At 34.3% G+C, this 22,907-nt stretch overlaps 1 protein-coding gene across 6 annotated transcripts in view; it reads right to left on the bottom strand.

Moving 5' to 3' along the window:
• The window catches only part of ERCC6L2 (ERCC excision repair 6 like 2), a 139,363-nt gene that overhangs the window by 56,758 nt on the left and 59,698 nt on the right, over positions 1-22,907 (bottom strand). For all 6 annotated transcript variants that reach the window (XM_067744826.1, XM_067744827.1, XM_067744830.1 and 3 more), the window contains exons 10-12: positions 17,518-17,589; positions 16,757-16,902; positions 6,171-6,266 (exon numbers count right to left, since the gene is read on the bottom strand). In XM_067744826.1, coding sequence (XP_067600927.1) covers positions 6,171-6,266; positions 16,757-16,902; positions 17,518-17,589 — 314 coding nt within the window. The remainder of the gene's footprint in view (positions 1-6,170; positions 6,267-16,756; positions 16,903-17,517; positions 17,590-22,907) is intronic.

Below are 22,907 nucleotides of genomic sequence, written 5' to 3'. Positions count from 1 at the left end.
AGACACAAAAATAATTACAAAAACAACCACCAAACAATTAACAAAATGGAAAGGAGAACATACCTATCACTAATTACTTTAAAAATATATGGACTAAATATATATATATATATATATATATATATATATATATATACACTAGATGCTACAATCAAAAGACACAGCGTGGCTGATTGGATACAAAAACAAGACCCATCTATATGCTGCCTACAAGAGACTCACTCTTGAGCTAAAGATACACAGACTGAAAGTGAGGCAATGGGAAAAGGTATTCCTTAAAAATGGAAAGGAAAAGAAAACTGGGGTGGCAATACTTATATCAGAAAAAACAGACTGTAAAACAAAGACTGTAGTAAGAGACAAAGAAAGACATTACATAATGATCAAGGGATCAATTCAAGAAGAAGGTATAACACTGTAAATGGATGTGCACCCAGCATAGGAGGACCTAAATACATAAAGCAAATTATTAACAGACATAAAGGGATAGACTGACAGTAATACAATAATAGTAGGGAACTTTAACACCCAACTGACATTACTGGACAGATCATCCAGACAGAAAATCAATCAGGAAACACTGGCCTTAAACAACGTATTTTATCAGATGGACTTAACAGATAAATATAGAATATTCCATCCAAAAGCAGAAGAATGCACATTTTTTTCAAGTTCACATGGAACACTGTCCAGGATAGACAATATGCTACGCAACAAACAAGTCTTAGTAAATTTAAGATTGGAAACATATCAATCATCTTTTCTGATACAACAATATGAGACTAAAAGTCAACTATTTAAAAAAAAAACCTGCAAAAACACAAACACATGAGTTTAAACAATATGCTACTAAACAACCAATGGATCACTGAAGAAATCAGAGAAGAAATAAAAATATACCTGGAGACAAATGAAAATGGAAACACAATGATCCAAAATCTGTGGGACTGAGCAAGAGCAGTTTCAAGGCTTATAGCATTACAAGCCTACCTCAGGAAACAAGAAAAAACCCAAATCAACATCTTAAACTTACACCTAAAGGAACTAGAAAAAGAAAAAACAAAACTGAAAGTTATGAAGGAAAGAAATAAAGATCAGAACAGAAATAAACGAGAGACTTAAAAAAAAAGAAAAGGGCTTCCCTGGTGGCACAGTGGTTGAGAGTCTGCCTGCCGATAGGGGACCCAGGTTCGTGCCCCAGTCCGGGAAGATCCCACATGCTGCGGAGCGGCTGGGCGCGTGAGCCATGGCCGCTGAGCCTGTGCGTCTGGAGCCTGCGCTCCGCAACGGGAGAGGCCACAACAGTAAGAGGCCCGCAAGCCGCAAAAAAAAAAAAAAAAGAAAAAAAAAGAAAAGATCAATGAAACTAAGAGCTGGTTCTTCAAAACGATAACAAAGGTTGATAAACCTTTAGCCAGATTCTTCAAGAAAAGAGAGAAGACTTAAATCAATCAAATCAGAAATGAAAGAGTTACAACTGATACCATAGAAATACAAAGGATCATAAAAGATTACTACAATTTTATGTCAATAAAGTAAACAACTTAGAAGAAATGAACAAATTCCTAGAAATGAATAATCTCCCAAGACTGAACCAGGAACAAATAGAAATTTTAAACAGACTAATTACCAGTAATAAAATTGGATCAGTAATCACAAAACTACCAACAAAAAACAGTGTAGGACCAGACAGCTTCACAGTTGAATTCAACAAACATTTAGAGAAGAATTAACAATATCCTTCTCAAACTATTCCAAAAAAATTGCAAAAGCACACTTTCAAGTTCATTCTATGAGGCCAGCATTGCCCTGATACCAAAACCATACAAAGATACCATAAAAAAAGAAAGTTACAGGCTAATATCACTGATGAACATAGATGCAAAAATCCTCAACAAAACGTAGCAAACTGAATTCAACAGTACATTAAAAGGATCATACACACCAATCACAAGCAATGAAATTGAAACTGTGATAAAAAATATTCCAACAAAAAAAAGTCTAGGAACAGAGAGCTTCACAGGCGAATTCTATCAAATATTTCGAGAAGAGCTAACACCTATCCTTCTCAAACTCTTCCAAAATATAGCAGAGGGAAGAACAGTCCCAAACTCATTCTACAAGGCCACCATCACCCTGATACCAAAACCAGACAAAGATGTCACAAGGAAGGAAAACTACAGGCCAATATCACTGATGAACATAGATGCAAAAATCCTCAACAAAATACTAGCAAACAGAATCCAGCAGCACATTAAAAGGATCATACACCATGATCAAGTGGCGTTTATCCCAGGAATGCAAGGATTGATCAATGTATAAAAATCAATCAATGTGATACAACATATTAACACACTGAAGGATAAAGACCATATGATCATCCCAATAGATGCAGAAAAAGCTTTTGACAAAATTCAACACCGATTTATGATAAAAACTCTCCAGAAAGTAGGCATAGAGGGAACTTACCTCAACATAATAAAGACCATACATGACAAACCCACAGCCAACATCATTCTCAATGGTGAAAAACCGAAACCATTTCCACCAAGATCAGGAACAAGACAAGGCTGCCCACTCTCACCGCTATTAGTCAACATAGTTTTGGAAGTTTTAGCCACGGCAATCAGAGAAGAAAAAGAAATAAAAGGAATCCAAATCGGAAAAGAAGGAGTAAAGCTGTCACTGTTTGCAGATGACATGATACTATATATAGAGAATCCTAAAGATGCTACCAGAAAACTACTAGAGCTAATCAATGAATTAGGTAAAGTAGCAGGATAAAAAATTAATGCACAGAAATCTCTTGTATTCCTATACACTAATGATGAAAAATCTGAAAGAGAAATTAAGGAAACACTCCCATTTACCACTGCAACAAAAAGAATAAAATATCTAGGAATTAACCTACCTAAGGAGACAAAAGACCTGTACAGAAAACTATAAGACACTGATGAAAGAAATTAAAGATGATATAAACAGATGGAGAGATATACCATGTTTTTGGATTGGAAGAATCAACATTGTGAAAATGACTATACTCCCCAAAGCAATCTACAGATTCAATGCAATCCCTATCAAACTACCAATGGCATTTTTCACAGAACTAGAACAAAAATTTTCACAATGTGTATGGAAACACAAAAGACCCCAAACAGCCAAAGCAATCTTGAGAAAGAAAAATGGAGCTGGAGGAAACAGGCTCCCTGACTTCAGACTATACTACAAAGCTAAAGTAATCAAGACAGTATGATACTGGCACAAAAACAGAAATATAGATCAATGAAACAGGATAGAAAGCCCAGAGACAAACCCATGCACATATGGTAACCTTATCTTTGATAAAGGAGGCAAGAATATACAATGGAGAAAAGGCAGCCTCTTCAGTAAGTGGTGTGGGAAAACTGGACAGCTACATGTAAAAGAATGAAATTACAACACTCCGTAACACCATACAGAAAAGTAAACTCAAAATGGATTAAAGACCTAAATGTAAGGCCAGACACTATAAACCTCTTAGAGGAAAACATAGGCAGAACACTCTATGACATAAATCACAACAAGATTCTTTTTTACCCACCTCCTAGAGAAGTGGAAATAAAAAGAAACGTAAACAAATGGGACCTAATGAAACTGAAAAGCTTTTGCACAGCAAAAGAAACCATAAACAAGATGAAAAGACAACCCTCAGAAAGGGGGAAAACATTTGCAAATGAAGCAGCTGACAATGGATTAATCTCCAAAATATACAAGCAGCTCACGCAGCTCCAATATCAAAAAACAAGAACCCAATCCAAAAATGGGCAGAAGACCTAAATAGACATTTCTTCAAAGACATACAGATTGCCAACAAACATATGAAAGGATGCTCAACATCACTAATCATTAGAGAAATGCAAATCAAAACTACAATGAGGTATCACCTCACACCGGTCAGAATGGCCATCATGAAAAAATCTACAACAATAAATGCTGGAGAGTGTGTGGAGAAAAAGGAACCCTCTTGCACTACTGGTGGGAATGTAAACTGATACAGCCACTGTGGAGAACAGTATGGAGATTCCTTAAGAAACTAAAAGTAGAACTACCACACGACCCAGCAATCCCACTATGGGGCATATACCCTGAGAAAACCATAATTCAAAAAACACATGTACCCCAATGTTCATTGCAGCACTATTTACAATTGCCAGGACATGGAAGCAACCTAAGTGTCCACTGACAGATGAATGGATAAAGAAGATGTGGCCCATATATACAACGGAATATTACTCAGCCATAAAATGAAACAAAAATGAGTTATTTGTAGTGAGGTGGATGGATCTAGAGTCTGTTATACAGAGTGAAGTAAGTCAGAAAGAGAAAAACAAATAGTGTATGCCAACACATATATACATGGAATCTGAAAAACAAAAAAATGATTCTGAAGAACCTAGGGGCAAACATGAAAAAAGACACAGACGTAGAGAATGGAATTGTGAACACGGGGAGGGGGAAGGGTAAGCTGGGAAGAAGTGAAAGAGTGGCACTGACATATATACACTACCAAATGTAAAACACAGCTAGTGGGAAGCAGCTGCATAGCACAGGGAGATCAGCTCAGTGCTTTGTGACCACCTAGAGGGTTAGGATAAGGAGGGTGGGAGGGAGATGCAACAGGGAGGGGATATGGGGATATATGTATATGTATAGCTGATTCATTTTGTTATAGAGCAGAAAGTAACACAACCTTGTAAAGCAATTATACTCCAATAAAGATTAAAAAAAAAAAAGGAAAATGGAGAAAAAAACAGTAAAAAAAAAAAAAAAAGGATCATACACCATGATCAAGTGAGATTTATCCCAGGGACACAAGTATGGTTCAATCTCTGCAATCAATCAATGTGATATACCACGTTAACACATTAAAGAATAAAAATCATATTATCATCTCAATAGATGTGGAAAAAGCTTTTGAAAAAATTCAACATCAATTTATGATAAAAACTCTCAATAAAGTGAGTACAGAGGGAACATACCTCAACATAATAAAGGCCATATATGATAAGTCCAGAGCTAACAACATACTGAATGGTGAAATATTGAGAGCATTTCTCTAAGATCAGGAACAAGAGAAGAATGCCCACTCTGGACACTTTTATTCAACATAGTATTAGAAGTCTTTGCCACAGCAATTAGGCAAGAAAAAGAAATAAAAGTATCCAAATTAGAGAGGAAGAAGTAAAACTGTCAGTGTTTACAGGTGACATGACACTATACATAGAAAATTCTAATGATGCCAGCAAAAAACTACTAGAGCTCATCAATGAATTTGGTAAGGCTGCAGGATACAAAATTAATAAACAGAAATCTGCTGCATTTCTATATGCTAACAATGAACTATTAGAAAGAGAAATTAAGAACATAATTCCATTCACAATCACATCAAAAAGAATAAAATATCCAGAAATAAATTTAACTAAGGAGGTAAAAGAACTTTACTCAGAAAACTATAAGACACTGATGAAATGGACTGTATAAGAAAGCTGGGTTTCAATGCTTTATGATCTGGTCCAAACATCCACTGCAAGAACCTTTTGTCAGCCTCATTCCCCACTTACTTATAAAATATATGAAATGATTCTTTCAGTTTTGATCAAGGAGCACATGTTATAGGTTAATCCCTCTTTATGTACAAGGTGTGGAAAAGGAATTTGTTTTAGAGTCAGCACATTAATTAATTTCCCATAAGGATGTACTTTAGTCTACTCCCAAATCCTGAAGTTGCTGAACCCATGCTTGAATTTCTCTGTGCTCACCTGTTGACTTGGGATTGTTGCTTTTCTCTGCTGGTTCCTTCATCATAAAAATTCTCCCACGAGTTTCTCAAAACTTCTGATCTACTAGTAGTGACTTTTCTATTTTCCTGCAGTACTGGGGATTTATTCTTTCTTCTAAATTAATCTTGTCACAATAATGGGATTTTGAGATGAATGGAAAATTAATGGCTATTATCAGCCTGTCATTTGGATTCAGAAGTTCAGGGTTATCTTAAATAAAAGTTTAAAATTTTTTTACAAGGTCTTCCCTATCTTCTAATGACAGTCACATTGTAAGCAACCTAAAAAATTCAGGAGCATTTTTAGATTAAAAGTATTTGCAGGTCACTTTAAATTTTGTCACCATTGTACCTGTCAACTGCTTGAAGATCATTGGCTGGATTCCATGTAGGATCAAATAATATCACCACATTGGCACCAACAAAATTGAGGCCTAGTCCACCAGCCCTGGAGTAAACAGAAAAGAGCACATTAAAACAGCAAAAATAAATTTTGCTTTCTAACTCAATTATGCCAGGTTTCTATAACCAAATCAATACAATATTACATTAACATTATAAAAGTAAGGTGATTAAAACACAATATGCCACAAGTAAAACAGCTATGGAACAATTTTTTTTGTACCACTCTAGAATATCCCTAAGAAATTTGAGCATTAGAGACCATGTAAGTAGGTTGTGCTGGTTTTTACATTTTTTTGGATACTCAAATACTATTCTCGAAGATTTTCCTAACATAAGTTTTAAAAACTGCTAGTATACTCCAGCTAAATAAATATACACACTTAAAAAAAATGTGCTTCTCCTTATTCCTCCCACTAAGTACAGCTAAAAACCCTGGGCATTATATATAAAATAAAACACAAGATTATGAAAGGTAGAGAGAACACAAATTGGCTAGAGACCACAAAAACCTAAGGAATGACATGGCAGTGAGTTCCCTGGCTTTATTTTTGCCTAATATATCCCAGATTGGGTTCTGGAGAAGCCAGCGAACTGGAAATGCCAGCAGCCAACAGTCACAGACCGAAAAAGCCCCAAGAAAAGCCTTCTTCCTTTAGCCAAAGAACCAGGAAAGATACAGAGTTTTAAGACAGAAAAATGTTAGATAATGAACAGCCTATTCTTTCTTGCAAACACCACAGAAAAAAATCTGTGGCTCCAACCCTAACCTGGTCAGCAAAGGCTAAGTGAGGAGACTAAATTCCACCTTTGACAGTAATGAGGTACCTCTCATTCTCACTCAGGTGGTGTCAGAGAAGACTGATTGAGGAGCCGGAACTTTTCATTTCTGCCCAGCTATAACCAGGCCCCTCTGTAGTGTGGGTGGAAGCCATGGAGAAATAGCAATGAAGTGCCTCAAACTCAGGGTGTCAACAGAGGTCAAGCAAGAGACATGGATTTCCAGCCCATGTGGCTGGCATGGTGTCTGGGTAAAACAGAAGTTTTAAATAAGATACAGAGTTTCATAACATAATACTCAAAATGTCGAGCATACAATAAAAAATTACTAGTCTTACCAAGGTCTAGGAAAATCTCAATTTCTATAAGAAAAGACAATTAACATACGACAACACTGCAAAGAAGCAGATGTTGGAATTATCTGACAAGGATTTTAATGCAGCCACAATAAAAATGCTTCAAAAAATAATTACAAATATGCTTGAAACAATTAAAAATAGAAAGTCTCAGCAAAGAAAGAGAGGATACCAAATGAAAATTTTAGAATTGAAAAATTACTGAATTACAAAACTTGCTGGATGGACTTGATAGTACAGTGGAGATGACAGATGATAGAATCAATAAACATAAGAGCAGTTCAATATTATTGATATTTACCCAATCTGAACAACAGAAAGAAAATATACTGAAAAATAAAACCACATTCTTAGAGGCCTGAGGGACAGTAACAGAAGAGCTAACACTTCTATCATTGTAGTCCTGGGAGAAAAGAGAGAGTGAGACTGAAACAATATTGAAAGAAATATAGCTGAAAACTTCCCAAATTTGGGAAAAGAGATAAACTTACAGAATGCAGAAAGTTGCATGAACTCCCAGAATGATAAACCCAAAGAAACCTATGCTAAAATACAGCATAATTAAACTTCTGCAAACAAAAGACAAAGAAAAACTCTTGAAAGCAGTCAGAGAGAAATGATACACAACTTTTAAGGAAACATCAAATGACAGTGGATTTCTCATTAGAAACCAAGGTGGCGAGGAGGAAGCAGTACATTTTCAAGTGCTCAAAGAACTATCAACCCAGAATTCTATATCCAGCAAGAATATCCTTCAGGAATGAAAGGGGAATCATGACATTCTCAGATTAAGGAAAACTAAGAGAATTTGTCACCAACAGACTTAGAGGAAAGATAAAATAAAACAACTAAAAAGTCAACCAATATCCAGTCCTGTCAAATTTACCTCAAAAATGTTTTTTTCATGAGTCCTTTCTCCATTCCTATTTTCACTTGCCCTAGGTCAAGCTTTTATGTCACACCTGTATGTATTACTTCAGTGGCTTCCTGTCTTCCCTTACCTCAGACCTTAAATCCATCCCCACATTACATAAAATAATTCTAAGCACAGAATATAGAAAACTAAGTATGCCATTCCTGTTTAAAACCCCTCAATTCTTTGGAAAGCCAAAGCTTTATCTTCATTTAATTGACCTGTGGTTAAAAGATACAATGAAAAGAAACCACGAAAGATATATGTATATTTTGACAGTTTTTAAAATATGATATTGCTTAATGGATTTGATAGATTCATTTTTCTATCAGTCAAAACATGTCAGAATACAAATAATTCATTTTGGAATGAAGTTTATTTCTAAAGATATCTTTTCTAAATGTATCTTTTAGCAAAACTGAATATATAAAATGCTTGTCTACTGAGTTAAAGATTTCAGCTGCCTGCATAGCATATTAGATTTTACCTAAAAATAACTGTTATCTTCTCATGTTTTGAATTTTCTGGGTCTAAACACCATACACTTAATAATTATTTTATTATATAATAATGATAAAATTTTGTATTTTTTAAAGGGAAGGTAAAATTAAAATCCAATAATAAAATCATTTTCTTCGTTTTTCTAATCTCAACCTTCAAAGCCTTTACTGAGGCTTTCTCTTGCTGATTTTCCCTTTTCAGATGCTTAGACCATCATGTAACTCACACTTAGATAATGCTTTACACTAGATACTAACCATCCAGGGAGGGAAAATGTTAATAATCTTCTCTTATACAGTTTTTATCAAAATAGAAAAAAAATAACATTTATTGAGCATCTACTATATACCAGGAATGGTGCAAGATATTTTCATATATTCTATTCTTTCATCCTCAACACAGCTCTATGAGCTAACTATTATTCTCATTTCACAGATGAGAAAATTAAGAATCTGAAATACCGATTAACTTGCTCAAGGTCTCTGAGGTGGCCAGTGTCTGGATTCAAACCCAAGTATCCTGACTTGTTCAATATTCAATAGAAATTGAATTTTCTCCTTTGGAAAATTATTTATTAGCGGCAACAGCATAAAGATGTCACAGAGACTTAAACTCAAAGAAAGAAGTTAGGTGGGATAAAGAGGAAGTTTGGGAAAGGATTTAAAAAATGGGTAAATTACGGAAGTGGGTGGGATTTAGATACCCAACAAGTAGAAGAGAAGTTAGAAGTTTATCTGCCTACTATGGTGATGGGGAAAATTCTGAAGAAACAAGGTTCATAAGATTATATAATTAGACTAGTTATGTGAAAAATCAACCAGTTATATCAAAATAAAATTGGAAATCAAGAAATATTTTCTAACACTTAACACCAAAAGTAAGTCTAGTCAACTGTTCAGTTAGCTTCTTGTCAGTAAGATATGCATGAATTTATTTCAGATGCCCTAAATGAGTCACAGGAAGGTCACCACTTGAGGTAACAATCTTCAAAGATATTCTGAAGTTACAACTTAAGACTGTCCGAGTTAAAGCAGAGGCAATGTTTCTTTTAAAGAAAAAAATAATCTCTAAACTCTATCTCTAGAGATGAGGTGATTCGCTATTTGACGATAATACAACTCAGAATCATAAACTTTCAAACGTATCACTCCTCTCATATGGATAACAGCAAAGGCTTACTCCTTAAGCAATAAAATATTTAGACTATAGCCCTGTTCAAGCTGAAGAATGGTATTAAGATAGATTGCTAATAAACATGCAGGCTATTCATTCCTTAGGTCTTCCACATTCTATTTTGTGTCAATAAATATGTAAAAAAATATATTTTAACCATATCTTAATATTCCACAAAAAAATTCTGTCAATGAATTAAATTTTACTGTTATGTATTAACTATTATAAAAGGTCGAATGTAGTCACTTGAACAAATACTTCTGAGAAACCTAAATATAAGAGATACCATGTTCGTAGATAGGAAGGTTCGATAGCATTAAAATGTCACTTTTCTCCAAAGTCATTTATAAATTCAGTGATTACAATAAAAATCCCAACCCAAGGAAAAATGCCAGATAACCTTTCCTTAATTAATTGAATGAGATGATTATGGAAAGCAAAGCTTTAAGGTGTTGACATTTCAGAATAAAGATAATTCAGAGAACAAGGCCTTAAAAAAAAAAGACAAAATCAGTTATTTAAAATAAAATAATAACATCAGAAAATGACATTTTTCAGAATATAGAGCAAAAAAGATAAAAATATGAAGTAAGAGTCCAAGTTCAGAGGTTTAATGAATCATTGTAGGGAATTCCCTGGCGGTTCAGTGGTAAGGACTCCGAGCTTTCACAGCAAAGGGCCTGGGTTCAATCCCTAGTCGGGGAACTAAGATCCCACGAGCTGCATAGTGCGGCCGGAAAAAAAAAAAAGAATCATTGTAGGAGCCCTAAAATCAGATAACCTAGTGTCTGAGAGAAATACCAAAGGAAATGGAAGAGAAGCCATCGTCAAAGAAATAATCAAAGAGAATTTTCCAGAGTTGAAAAATACAAGCCCTCGGATTATGCCCCGCAAAATAAATGAACTAAAACCCCAGACCAAGACTCAAATATCACTGTGAAATTTCAGAATACAACAGATGAAGAGAAACTCTTGTGAGTTCACAAAGAGGAAGGAGAATCAGATTGGCAATAGACAAAAATTCAACAACACTAAATACCAGAAAACAATGTTGTAATACCACAAAGATCTGAGAGGAAATTATTTTCAATCTAGAATTCTACAGTTGGCCAAAGTAGCAAGTGACAGAGCACATAAAAGACATTTGCTGATATTCAAAGAAACATAAAATTTACTTTCTATATATTCTGGCGTACAAAGTTATTTGTTAAAATAGCTGACAGACGAGGGCTTCCCTGGTGGCACAGTGGTTGAGAGTCCGCCTGCCGATGCAGGGGACACAGGTTCATGCCCCGGTCCGGGAAGATCCCACATGCCGCAGAGTGGCTGGGCCCGTGAGCCATGGCCGCTGAGCCTGCGCGTCCAGAGCCTGTGCTCTGCAAATGGAGAGGCCACAACAGTGAAAGGCCTGCGTACCGCAAAAAAAAAAAAAAAAAAAAAAAAGCTGACAGATGATGTGACAAAAGTAGAAGAAAGGGTGGATGTGTGCTAATGCTAATACTACACATTACAAGTACTTAAAAGATACTGTAGAAAGTTGCTGGACTAAAAATCAAAGATTGAAGTATATTATTTCAGGTTAAAAAAGTAATTTATAGACAAATAATAAAAATAAAAATAGTAAAGAGTGTGTGGAAAATGGGGAGGGAGGAGTGTAAGTAAACTAAATCCTCCTCTAACATAACAAAGAGTCCAAGCTGTTTAAAGCTGATAAACTAAAAGATAATGAAGAATTAGGATTCTGGCAAAAATGATGGGCTGAGCCAGTGTGAAACTCTTTTGTTTCAACACCTAGAAATTAAATATAAATTTTTGCAAAACAAGGAAAACAAAACAAAAACTGAGCATATGTCTTTTGAAAAACATAGCTAAAGAATGGATTTATTATGCCTTGTAAGGTTCTTTATGTAACAAATGTAAGGACTTTGGTAACAAATCACTCTTTGAATTCAGTCATAGGGAAACAGGAATCCAAAACTTCTCTTGTCCTGCTTGGGATGCCTAACAAAGAAGTCAAAGTAAAATCACAGTAATGGAGAACTCCTACAACCAGTCTCCAAAGGATTTCCACAGAGGAAAGAAGCCCCACTGAAGATAAGCTCAAAATAAAAAATTACAAAATGTGTGAAGAAACCATCTACCATAAGCAAAAGCCAGAGGGAAGAACAAATAGAAGGATTAGCACCCCCCAAGCACAGGAGTTAATAGAGCAAAAATGCCATTCAAAAAGATATTTTTAAAAATGACTAAAATTACTAAAGAAATAAAAAAGCAAGAAACCATAAAAAATGAAATATATGTAAAACTGATCAGCTAGATTTGAAACATATAAATAAGACTTTTTAAAAAATTGAATATATTCCTATGCTCTACATTGCATCGCCATGACTTCTTTATTTTGTACCTTTCAAACTCCTTCACCTATCTCACCCCTTCCCCCCTGGCAACCACTAGCTTGTTCTCTGTATCTATGAGTCTGTTTCTGTTTTGCTACGTTTGTTCTTTTGTTTTGTCTTTTAGATACCACGTATAAGTGAAATCATATGGTACTAGTCTTTCTCCATCTTATTTCACTTAGATTATACCTCTAGGTCCATCCATGTTGTCACAAATGGCAAGATTTCATTCTTTTTATGGCTAAGTAATATTCCATTGTATATATGTGTGTGTGTGTGTGTGTGTGTGTGTGTGTGTGTGTGTGTGTGTGTGTGTAATCTTTATCCACTTCATTTATCAATGGACACTTAGGTTGCTTCCATATCTTAGCTATTCTAAATACTGCTGTAATGAACATTGAGATACATATAACTATTCAAATTAGTGTTTTGCATTTTCTTCAGATAAATGTCCAGAAGTGGAATTGCTAGATTGTGTGACAGTTCTATTTTTAATTTTTTGAGGAACCTCCATACTGGTTTCCATAGTAACTGTATCAGTTTACATTCCCACCAACAGTGCACAATGGTTCCCTTCTCCCCACATCCTCACCAACACTTGTTATTTCTTGTCTTTTTGATAACAGACATGAGGTGATAACCTCTTTTTGATTTGATCTACATTTCCCTGAAGATTAGTGATGTTAAGCACCTTTTCATGTGCCTGCTGGACATCTGTATGTCTTCTTTGAAAATGTCTATTCAGGTCCTCTGCTGATTTCTTAATTGGATTGTTTTTTTTTGATATTGAGTTTTACGAGTTCCTTATATATTTAGAATATTAACCCCTTATTGAACATATCATTTACAGTTATCTTCTCCTATTCAGTAGGTTGCCTTTTCATTTCATTGATGGTTTCCTTCACTGTGCCAAAGCTCTTTAGTTTGATGTAGTCACATTTGTTTATTCTTGCTCTTGTTGTCCTTGCCCAGACAGATCCAAAAAATATTACTAAGATCGATGTCCAATAGTGTACTACTTATATTTTCTTCCAGGACTTTCATGGTTTCAGGTTTAACATTAAAAGTTTAATCCACTTTGAGCTTATTTTTGCATGTGGGGTTAGAAAACGGTCTACTTTCATTCTTTTTCATGTATCTGTCCAATTTTCTCAATATCATTTTTGAAGAGACTGTCTGTTCCCCACTGTATATTCTTGGCTCCTTTGTCATAGATTAATTGACCATGTAAGTGTGGGTTTATTTCTGCGCTCTCTACTCTGTTCCATTGATCCATGTGTCTGGTTTTGTACCAGTACCATGTTGTTTGATTATTATAGCTTTGTGTACCAGACATTTGATTCTGAAATCAGGAAGCATAACACCTCTAGTTTCGTTCTTCTTTCTCAAGCTGCTTTGGCTATTTGGGATCTTTTGTGGTTCCATACAAATTTTAGGACTATCTGTTCTGTGAAAAATGTCATGGGTATTTTGATAGGGATTGTATTGAATATGAAGATTGCTTTGGGTTATATGGACATTTTAACAATGTTAATTCTTCCAATCCATTAACATGGTATATCTTTACATTTATTTGTGTTGTCTTCAATTTCTTTCATATTTGTGTTATAGTTTTCAGTGTACATATCTTTTACCTCCTTAGTTAAAATTATTCCTAGTTATTATGTTCTTTTTGACACAACTGTAAATAAAATTGTTTCCTTAATTTCTCTGATAGTTTGTTATTTGGTATAGTAATGCAACAAATTTCTGTATGTTAATTTTGTGTCCTGCAACTTTACTGAATTTATTTATTAGTTCTAATAGTTTTTTGGTAGTGTCTTTAGGGTTTTCTATATGTAGAATCATGACATCTGCAAATACTGACAATTTCGCTTCTTCTGTTCCAATTTGTATGCCTTTTAATCTTTCTTATCTGATTACTGAGGCTAGGAATCACTGTACCATGTTAAATAGAATTGGTGAGAACTGGGCATCCTCCTTTTGTTCCTGACCTTATAGGAAAAGTTTTCAGCTTTTTACCATTGAGTATATTATTAGCTGTGGGTTTTTCATATATGGCCTTTATTATGTTGATGTATGTTCCCTGTATACCCACTTTGCTGAGAGTTTTTATGGTAAATGGATGTTGAATTTTGTCAAACTCTTTTTCTTCATCTATTGAGATGACCATATGATTTTTATTCTTCAATGTGTTAATGTGGTATATCACATTGATTGATTTGCAGATATTACTTTACTTTTTTTTTTGACCACGCCGTGCAGCTTGTGGGACCTTAGTTCCCTGACCAGGGATTGAACCCAGACCATGACAATGAAAGTGCCAAGTCTTAACCACTGGACTGCCAGAGAGTTCCCAAAATAATTTTTATTTTGACTTAGTTTTCCATTTTTTGTATTTTATATGTTTATTTTAAAAGTCCCCTGAGATTACTTTCTAAAATATACAAACAGCTTATACAGCTCAATATCCAAAAACAACCCAATCAAAAAATGGGCAGAAGATCTATACAGACATTTCTCCAAAGAGGACATACAGATGGCCAACAGTCACATGAAAAAATGCTCAACATCACTAATTACTAGAGAAATGCAAATCGAAACTACAATGAAGTATCACCTCACTCCAGTTAGAATGGCCATCATCAAAAAGTCTACAAATAATAAATGCTGGAGAGGGCATGGAAAAAAGGAAACCCTCCTACACCGTTGGTGGGAATGTAAATTGGTACAGCCACTATGGAAAACAGTATGGAGGTTTCTTAAGAAACTAAAATAGAGCTACCATATGATCCTGCAATCTCACTCCTGGGCATATATCCAGAGAAAACTATAATTTGAAAAGATACATGCACCCCAGTGTTAACTGCAGCACTATTTACAATAACCAAGAAATGGAAGCAGCTTAACTGTCCATCAACAGATGAATGGATAAAGATGTGGTATATATATATATATAATATACACACACAATGGAATATTACTCAGCGATAAAAAAGAATGAAATACTGCCATTTGCAGCAACATGGATGGACCTTGACATTATCATACTAAGTGAAGTAAGCCAGACAGAGAAAGATAAATATCATATGATATCACTTACATGTGGAATCTAAAAAAAAAAAAAAAAAAGATACAAATGAACTTTCCAAAATAGAAAGAGACTCACAGAGAAAGGGAGGGGAGGGATATATTAAGACGATGGACGATGGGATTAACAGATATACACTACTAGAGATAAGACACATAACCAACAGGGATCTACTCTATAGCAAAGAGAACTATACTCAGTATTTTGTAATAACCTCTAAGGGAAAAGAATCTGAAAAAGAATATATATATATATATATACACACACACACACACACACACACACACACACACACACATATGTATATATATAACTGAATCATTGTGCTGTACACTTGAAACTAATACAAATGACACTGTAAGTCAACTATACTTCAATTTAAAATAAATAAATAAATAAATAAAAGTCCTTTGAAATTCTTTTTGAAAGATAGTGGAAGCACATCTATAAAATACTTATTACATTAGATGTTGAAAGTTACAGATTTGTTACCCCCCAAAAGGGATTAATCTTAGGTGTTTATATCAAATCTTTCTCTAAAGTGAGTGTATTTCTTAAAAAGTTTATTGAGAGATTCATAAATAGGTGTTAGAACTGATTTAACTTTTATAAAACCTATAAATGTTGAGCTGCTCTGCTTGAGACCAGGTAGAGACAGAGGAGGGAAACTCCTGGCCCACTAAGCACTGTGGGTTCTCAAGAGTTCCTTGATCACAGTTCGAAAACCACTGCTACCTATCATTCTCAGCTATTTGATTAATAACTTGATTATGCAATTAAGTCTGATTGCTCTAACCACAAGACATGAGTCAAAACAGTACAGAAAATTTCTGAGGAAACATCCATTTTTTGGATTTAAAAAAAATAAAGCCAGGGCTTCCCTGGTGGCACAGTGGTTGAGAGTCCGCCTGCATTGGCAGGGGACGCGGGTTCGTGCCCCGGTCCAGGAGGATCCCACATGCCGCAGAGCGGCTAGGCCCGTAAGCCATGGCCGCTAAGGCTGTGCATCTGGAGCCTGTGCTCTGCAACGGGAGACGCCACAACAGTGAGAGGCCCGCATACCGCAAAAAATAAAAATAAAAAAAAAATAAAGCCAGACATATAAAGAGAATTCAGTGATAAGGGAACTGAGAGAAAAGTTTAGATAAAACTCAAGATATTGTTATTTCAGTCAAAATTAACAGCATTTTTGTTGCTTCTTCTTAAAGCTAAATGAAACAAAGCAATACAAGCATAACCACTGAAAACCCAGTAATAGTTTAAAGATTACCTTAAATCTTAAAAGCAATTAGATAAAAATCAAGTTATCAAATTTTATTTTCTTACATTGTGGAGACAAGGCAAATGTTAACATCTTGTGTACTGTTGAACTCTTTCACAATCTTGATTCTTTCCTCTGATTTTGTATTTCCATCAAGTCGTCGGTAATCAAGCCCAGATGCCATACAGTATTGCTGCAGCACATCAAGCAACTAAAGGAAAGATACAGAGACGTGCAAAGACAAATTCATGGTTTAATAAGTTTCATACCATTATAGAGATGAGCTTTACTAAGTATTAATATTGCTGGTCACAATTTCTTATAATTACAAGAGCAACAAATATTTTTCTAATTTCTGACTCACATATATCTTCCCATTATACTGAAACTGACTTTAGTGTTCAGCAACCTTTGTTTTAAAAAAAGAAAAAATCAATCTTTCAGGGGAAAAAAATCAATTTTTAATTTTTTAAACTAAAACGGAATAAAAAGAAAAGTAATGGCTAACTCATTTATGTAAATATATTACATTATTTTTGCTATTTTCCACATTCTAAAATTTCTTAAATGTCTTAAAGAACACTTTAATTATTAACAAAAACATCAACAGAGAATTAGAAATCTATCTTTGAGTTTGCTATTTGACAGTAAGCAACTCTGATATAATTGAAATTTTAGTATCTCTTAAAATTTCTTACCTCATTACCATTTCCTACAGAAGATACATAAGATAGTAAATGTGGCTGGATGCTGTTTTATCTCTTAGACTTTATGCCTCAGGAATTAGGGTTGAGCCAATCAAGAATATGCTTCAGACAAAACTCACCTTGGTGGAAAAGGAGAAAAGAAGAACTTTATCTTTGTTTTGCCTACAATGGTTTAAAAGCTGCTGAAGGACCTGGAAGGGAACCAGAGAACATCAGTGAACCAGTTTCAACAAAAAGTATACTATATGCATATAAACATCACTTGAAATTTTCTTAAAAATTACTTTCATACAATATAATTTCAGTTATCTTTTATAATTCCCTTCATATTTTCCAAGTTAGAGAAATAAAGTATTAGATATTACATGAAATTCATCATCATATTGTTAATAATGAGGTAAAGTTCTCAAAGACTTATTTCATCTCATCTGGTTTTAATAAAAAGGAAGCATTTTAGATTATGGGATGCATTTAAATGGATTAATTTAATTTCCAAAATACACTTTATTTATACCTACAATATGTTCAGAAACTAAATTACAGAGCAGCATTCCTTTTAGGAAGTATTTAAGTTTTCTCTAGATAGATATAATAAAATGTGTTTAATTTCACCTAGGTTCTAAAAGTTCTGATATTTATTTTCTCAGAATAATCAGTCAGATATACACCTCTTCTCATTTTCTCCCGTTTCTCTATTTACAGTAAGCCCTGAATTCCAGATTTGATTTTGACCTCAAAATGCCAATAATTTGCCCCCATATGCAGCGCTTTTAGGAAGGAAACAAATAATCCAAAACCTGTGTATGAGAGTAGTACTGTTATTTTTAAAAAGGCATTTCCACTCTGGCAATGACAGCTCCAGAACACTGTGGAAAAGCAAACCACAAAGGAAAGAAAAGGAATTTTCTGTACTAAGTATAAGGTTTTACTGAACTATACAATAAACAACTAATTTTATTTATTAAATGATAAACATTTAAACTTTTAAATAAAAAAATTTATACTCTACATAAAATTCTTAATAGTTGAGCAAGAAAAGACATTGTGCTAACTCTGACCTCTACGCAACAATCTCTCAAAAAAAAAAAAGCTGTGGAGTTGGAAAAAAAAAAAAAAGCTACTCAGACAACCAAGCAAATGGTAAATTAAAATGTCACAGATCAGGTAAACATTGATACTTGGAGAACATATAAAGTAAATTTTAATTGTATTAGCTTTATTTTTTAATAAAATAACTGAATAAAGCATGTGCATTTGAATTTCACATAATTCATTAACATTTTAAAATTAATATATTTTATATTTTAGAGCAATTTTAGATTTACAGAAGAACTGAGTATACAGAGAACTCCCACAGATTCCCTCCCTCCCTCCCCCCACTTCAGCCTCTTCCCTGAACAGTTTCCCTTATTATTAACATATTGCATTAGGATGATATATTTGGCTGATGAATAAATACTGATAAATTATTATTAATTAAAGTTCATAGTTTACATTAGGGTTCACTTGTGTTGTACAGTTCTACGGGTCCTAACAAATATATAGTGACATGCATCCATGACTACATTATTATACAGAATAGTTTCACTGTCCTAAAAATTCCCTATTCTCCATCTATTCTTCCCTCCCTGTAAATCCCTTGCAACCACTGATTTGTTTCTCTATAGTTTTGCCTTTTCCAGAATGTCATATAATTGGAATCATACAGTATGTATGACTGGCTCTTTCACTTAGCAATATGCATTCAACGTGCCTCTGTGTCTTTTTGTCGCTTGATATCCTGTTTCTTTCTATTGTTGAATAATTTTCCATTGCCTGGAGGTACCACAGTTTGTCTATCCATCCACCTATTGAAGGACATCTTGGTTGCTTCTAAGTTTGGGCAATTACAAACGAAGTTGCCATAACCATCTGTGTACAGGCTCTTATGCAGACATAAGTTTTAAACTAATTTGGGTAAATACCAAGGAGCATGATTAGTGGATCGTGTGGTAAGAATATGCTTAGCTTTGTAAGAAACTGCCAAACTGTCTTCCAAAGTGGCTGTACCACTCTGCATTCTCACCAGCAATAAGAGTTCCTATTGCGTGTTGTCAGTGTTTTGAATTTAGCCATAGGTGTCTAGTGATATCTCGTTTTAATTCGTAATTCCCTAATGACATGTGATGTTGGGAATTTTTTCATATGCTTATTTGTCATCTGTATATCTTCTCTGGTGAAATATCTGTTCAGATCTTTTCTGTATTTTAAATTGTATTGTTTATTTTCTTATTGTTGAGTTTTAAGAGTTCCTTGTATATTTTAGATACCAGTCCCTTATTGTTTTGCAAATAAATTCCTACCAGTTTGTGGCTTGTCTTATCATTCTCTTACAGACATTAACATTTTAAGACAAGGATATGATGCACAGAAATCCACTCTGATTGTTTGAGGGTATCATACCTATTACAATTTCAGGTATTCTTGAACATTTTATAGTAAAAGCAAAAAACAGTAATAAGGAAAGTGAATGTTTTTGAACTGAAGGTCTTTATTAGGCTAGTTAATAAACAAAAAACCCCCCCAAAAAACCTTACTAGTTAAATGAATAACTATAAGCTAAAAATTTCAGAAATAACAGTGTGGTCACTATAGTTGGAGTCTTAATAATACAGACCCAATGTTTTGTCACTCAGTTGTCCTCCACAGAACAAGACAATCCACCTGTAAGGGAATCCTAAATTTGAGGATGTTCACAGCTAATGAATCTTAGATCTAATTTTTCTCAAATTAGTCAGGCCTAGAGATGAACATGACCCTTGTATGATTCCAACAGCACTAAATTGGGTTTCCTAGTCTTGTTTCCACCCTCCACAATAAGACTCTGTGGCATTTCCCAAGGGAATTAAAGGGAAAATGAGGCTTCTCATCAGGGGAATGAGTGTAACTTTGTGCCCATCCCCTTGAATAGTTGAGGTCAAAAACGACCTTGGCACTTAAGAGAAAGAGCTGGAGTTCATAAGTATAGCTTTGAGGCTATGATGGGTACAGTAGGTATTATGTCCACAAATAAACTGCAGTTGCCAGCTAACCTATAATAAAAGAAGCAGATCTAGGATCGTTTATCACCTGAATTCAAGAAGTACATGCAATTTGGAGTTCTTAACCCCACAGGAAATAATTCCATTATAAGCCTGTAAGTTTTGTATTACTAGATCATGAGATGATGTTGCTAATCAAATGATGAAACACAGTCTTGAAAACATATCCCTAGCTTACTACCATCAGTCTCTGTTTTATTGGTGTTCTCCCACAAAACAAGTAAAGTGCAGGCTTCCTTCTCATATAGACACACACCCAGCCTCTGGAAATAATTCCCTTCTAAAAATCATAATAAAAATAAATGTAATAATTATCTTAATCAAACACTGTTATTCCTAAATAAGTAACTCTAACAGTATGTTTTAAATCATATAGTTAATGGATATATAAGAATATAAAGTACAGAGTAATAAAATTCCATTTAATTTCAAGAGTGGTAAATTTTTAGTGAAGAATCACAATGAATAAAATTTAAATAAATAGCCATGAATAATGAAGTTTTCAGAGAAGGCCATGATTTCTGGAAATATTCTATTGGCTTAAATTATAGGATTATAAGTGCTCAGTTCCATGCTCATGGATTGGAAGAATATTGTTAAAATGTTCATACTACCCAAAGCAATCTATAGATTCAATGCAATCCTTATCAAAATTCCAATGATGATTTTCACAGAAGTAGAAAAAAACAATCCTAAAATTCGTATGAAACCACAAAAAACTCCAAAAAGCCAAAGCAATCCTGAGAAAGATGAACAAAGGTGGAAGCACCACACTTTCTGATTTCAGACTATATCATAAAGCCAAAATAATCAAAACAGTATGATATTGGCATAAAACAGACAAATAGATCAATGGAACAAAATAGAGAGCCCAGAAATAAACTGTGCATATATGGTCATTTAATTTACAACAAAGGAGACAAGAATATACAATGGGGAAAGGCTCTCTTCAATAAATAGTGCTAGGAAAACTGGACAGCCATGTGCAAAAGAATGAAACCAATCTTGAAAAGATATCTGCACCTCCCCAGATTCACTGTAGTATTATTTACAATAGACAAACTATGGAAACAATATAAATGTCCATTGACAACTGAATGGATAAAGAAAAGGTGATACATATATGTGTGTGTGTGTGTGTGTGTGTGTGTGTGTGTGTGTGTGTGTAAAATACACAAGGAATATTATTCAGCCACGAAAAAGAAGGAAATCCTGCCATTGTGGCAACATGGTTAGAACTTGAGGGCACTGTGCTAGGTGAAATAAGTCAGAGAGAGAAAGACAATTACAGTATGATCCTACTTAGTGGAATCTAAAAAGAAAAAACCTTCATAGGTACAGAGAACAGATTAGTGGTAGTCAGAAGCAGGGGGTGGGGAGTGGGTAAAATGGGTGAAGGTGGTCAAAAGGTGCAAATTTCCAGTTATAAGACAAATAAGTTCTTGGGGATGTAACGTACAGTATGTAACTATAGTTAACAATACTACATTGATACCTGAAAGTGGCTAATATTAAAAGTTCTCAGCCCAAGAAAAAACATTGTAAATATGTATTGTGATGAATGTTAACTAAACTTAATGGGGCAGTCATTTCTCAATATACACATATATATATCGAATCATTATATTATACACTTAAAACTAATACAATGTCAGATGTCAATTACATCTCAGTAAAAAAAATACACAAGTTTTTAAGGTACTCTTCCTAGCTTTTATTTTATTTCATTGAGTTTAGACGTCCAAGCAAACTAAACTATTGTGTGCTTATGTACATTATGTTTTAAGAATATGTGCATTTTAAGGGGAAAAAAACCTGACTATTTTAAATTACTTCCTTTTTATTTTTTGCCAAAAGAAATAATTTATTTTTTCTTAATTAAAACATAATAATTGGGAATTGTTCTGTAAAAATCTGAATCCATAAATAGTTTCTTGATAGTTATTAAAGTGTTAAACAAACAAATTCTATTGCAAGGTGGCTTGAAGCTGTATTTCACACAGCTGTCACAAGAAATGCCCAAAGGCCTGGATATGTTTGGAGAACCTAGCCTTACTTTTCACACCCCTCCCTCAGTAATACACCATCAAGAGCAGCACCAACAGGTCAGTTTTCTGGTATACAGCAAATGTCCACTTGCCACAAATGAGATTTAGCAACCTTACAATCTAGGTCGGCAAGTAAAAACAAGAGCCAGAAAATTCGGTCTAGACATAGAGGCCCTGTCCACCTTGAACTCTTCAAGTAGTTAGTTCCTTTCTCAAATTTGGAACTACTGGCTATCCTCATCCTCTTATTTGGCATTAACATTTTTATTTCTGGTAGATTACTTTCTTAAACATTTGAAGACAAGATATTATATATGTGGTGACAGCATACATTTTTAACAGGGCATGAATCCAATACATCAATAAGGAAAGTTTGAAGTA

The sequence above is a fragment of the Pseudorca crassidens genome, chromosome 7 (assembly GCF_039906515.1).
Source record: "Pseudorca crassidens isolate mPseCra1 chromosome 7, mPseCra1.hap1, whole genome shotgun sequence".
Taxonomy (NCBI): Eukaryota; Metazoa; Chordata; class Mammalia; order Artiodactyla; family Delphinidae; genus Pseudorca; species Pseudorca crassidens.
This window is presented reverse-complemented; position numbering and strand designations above follow the sequence as displayed.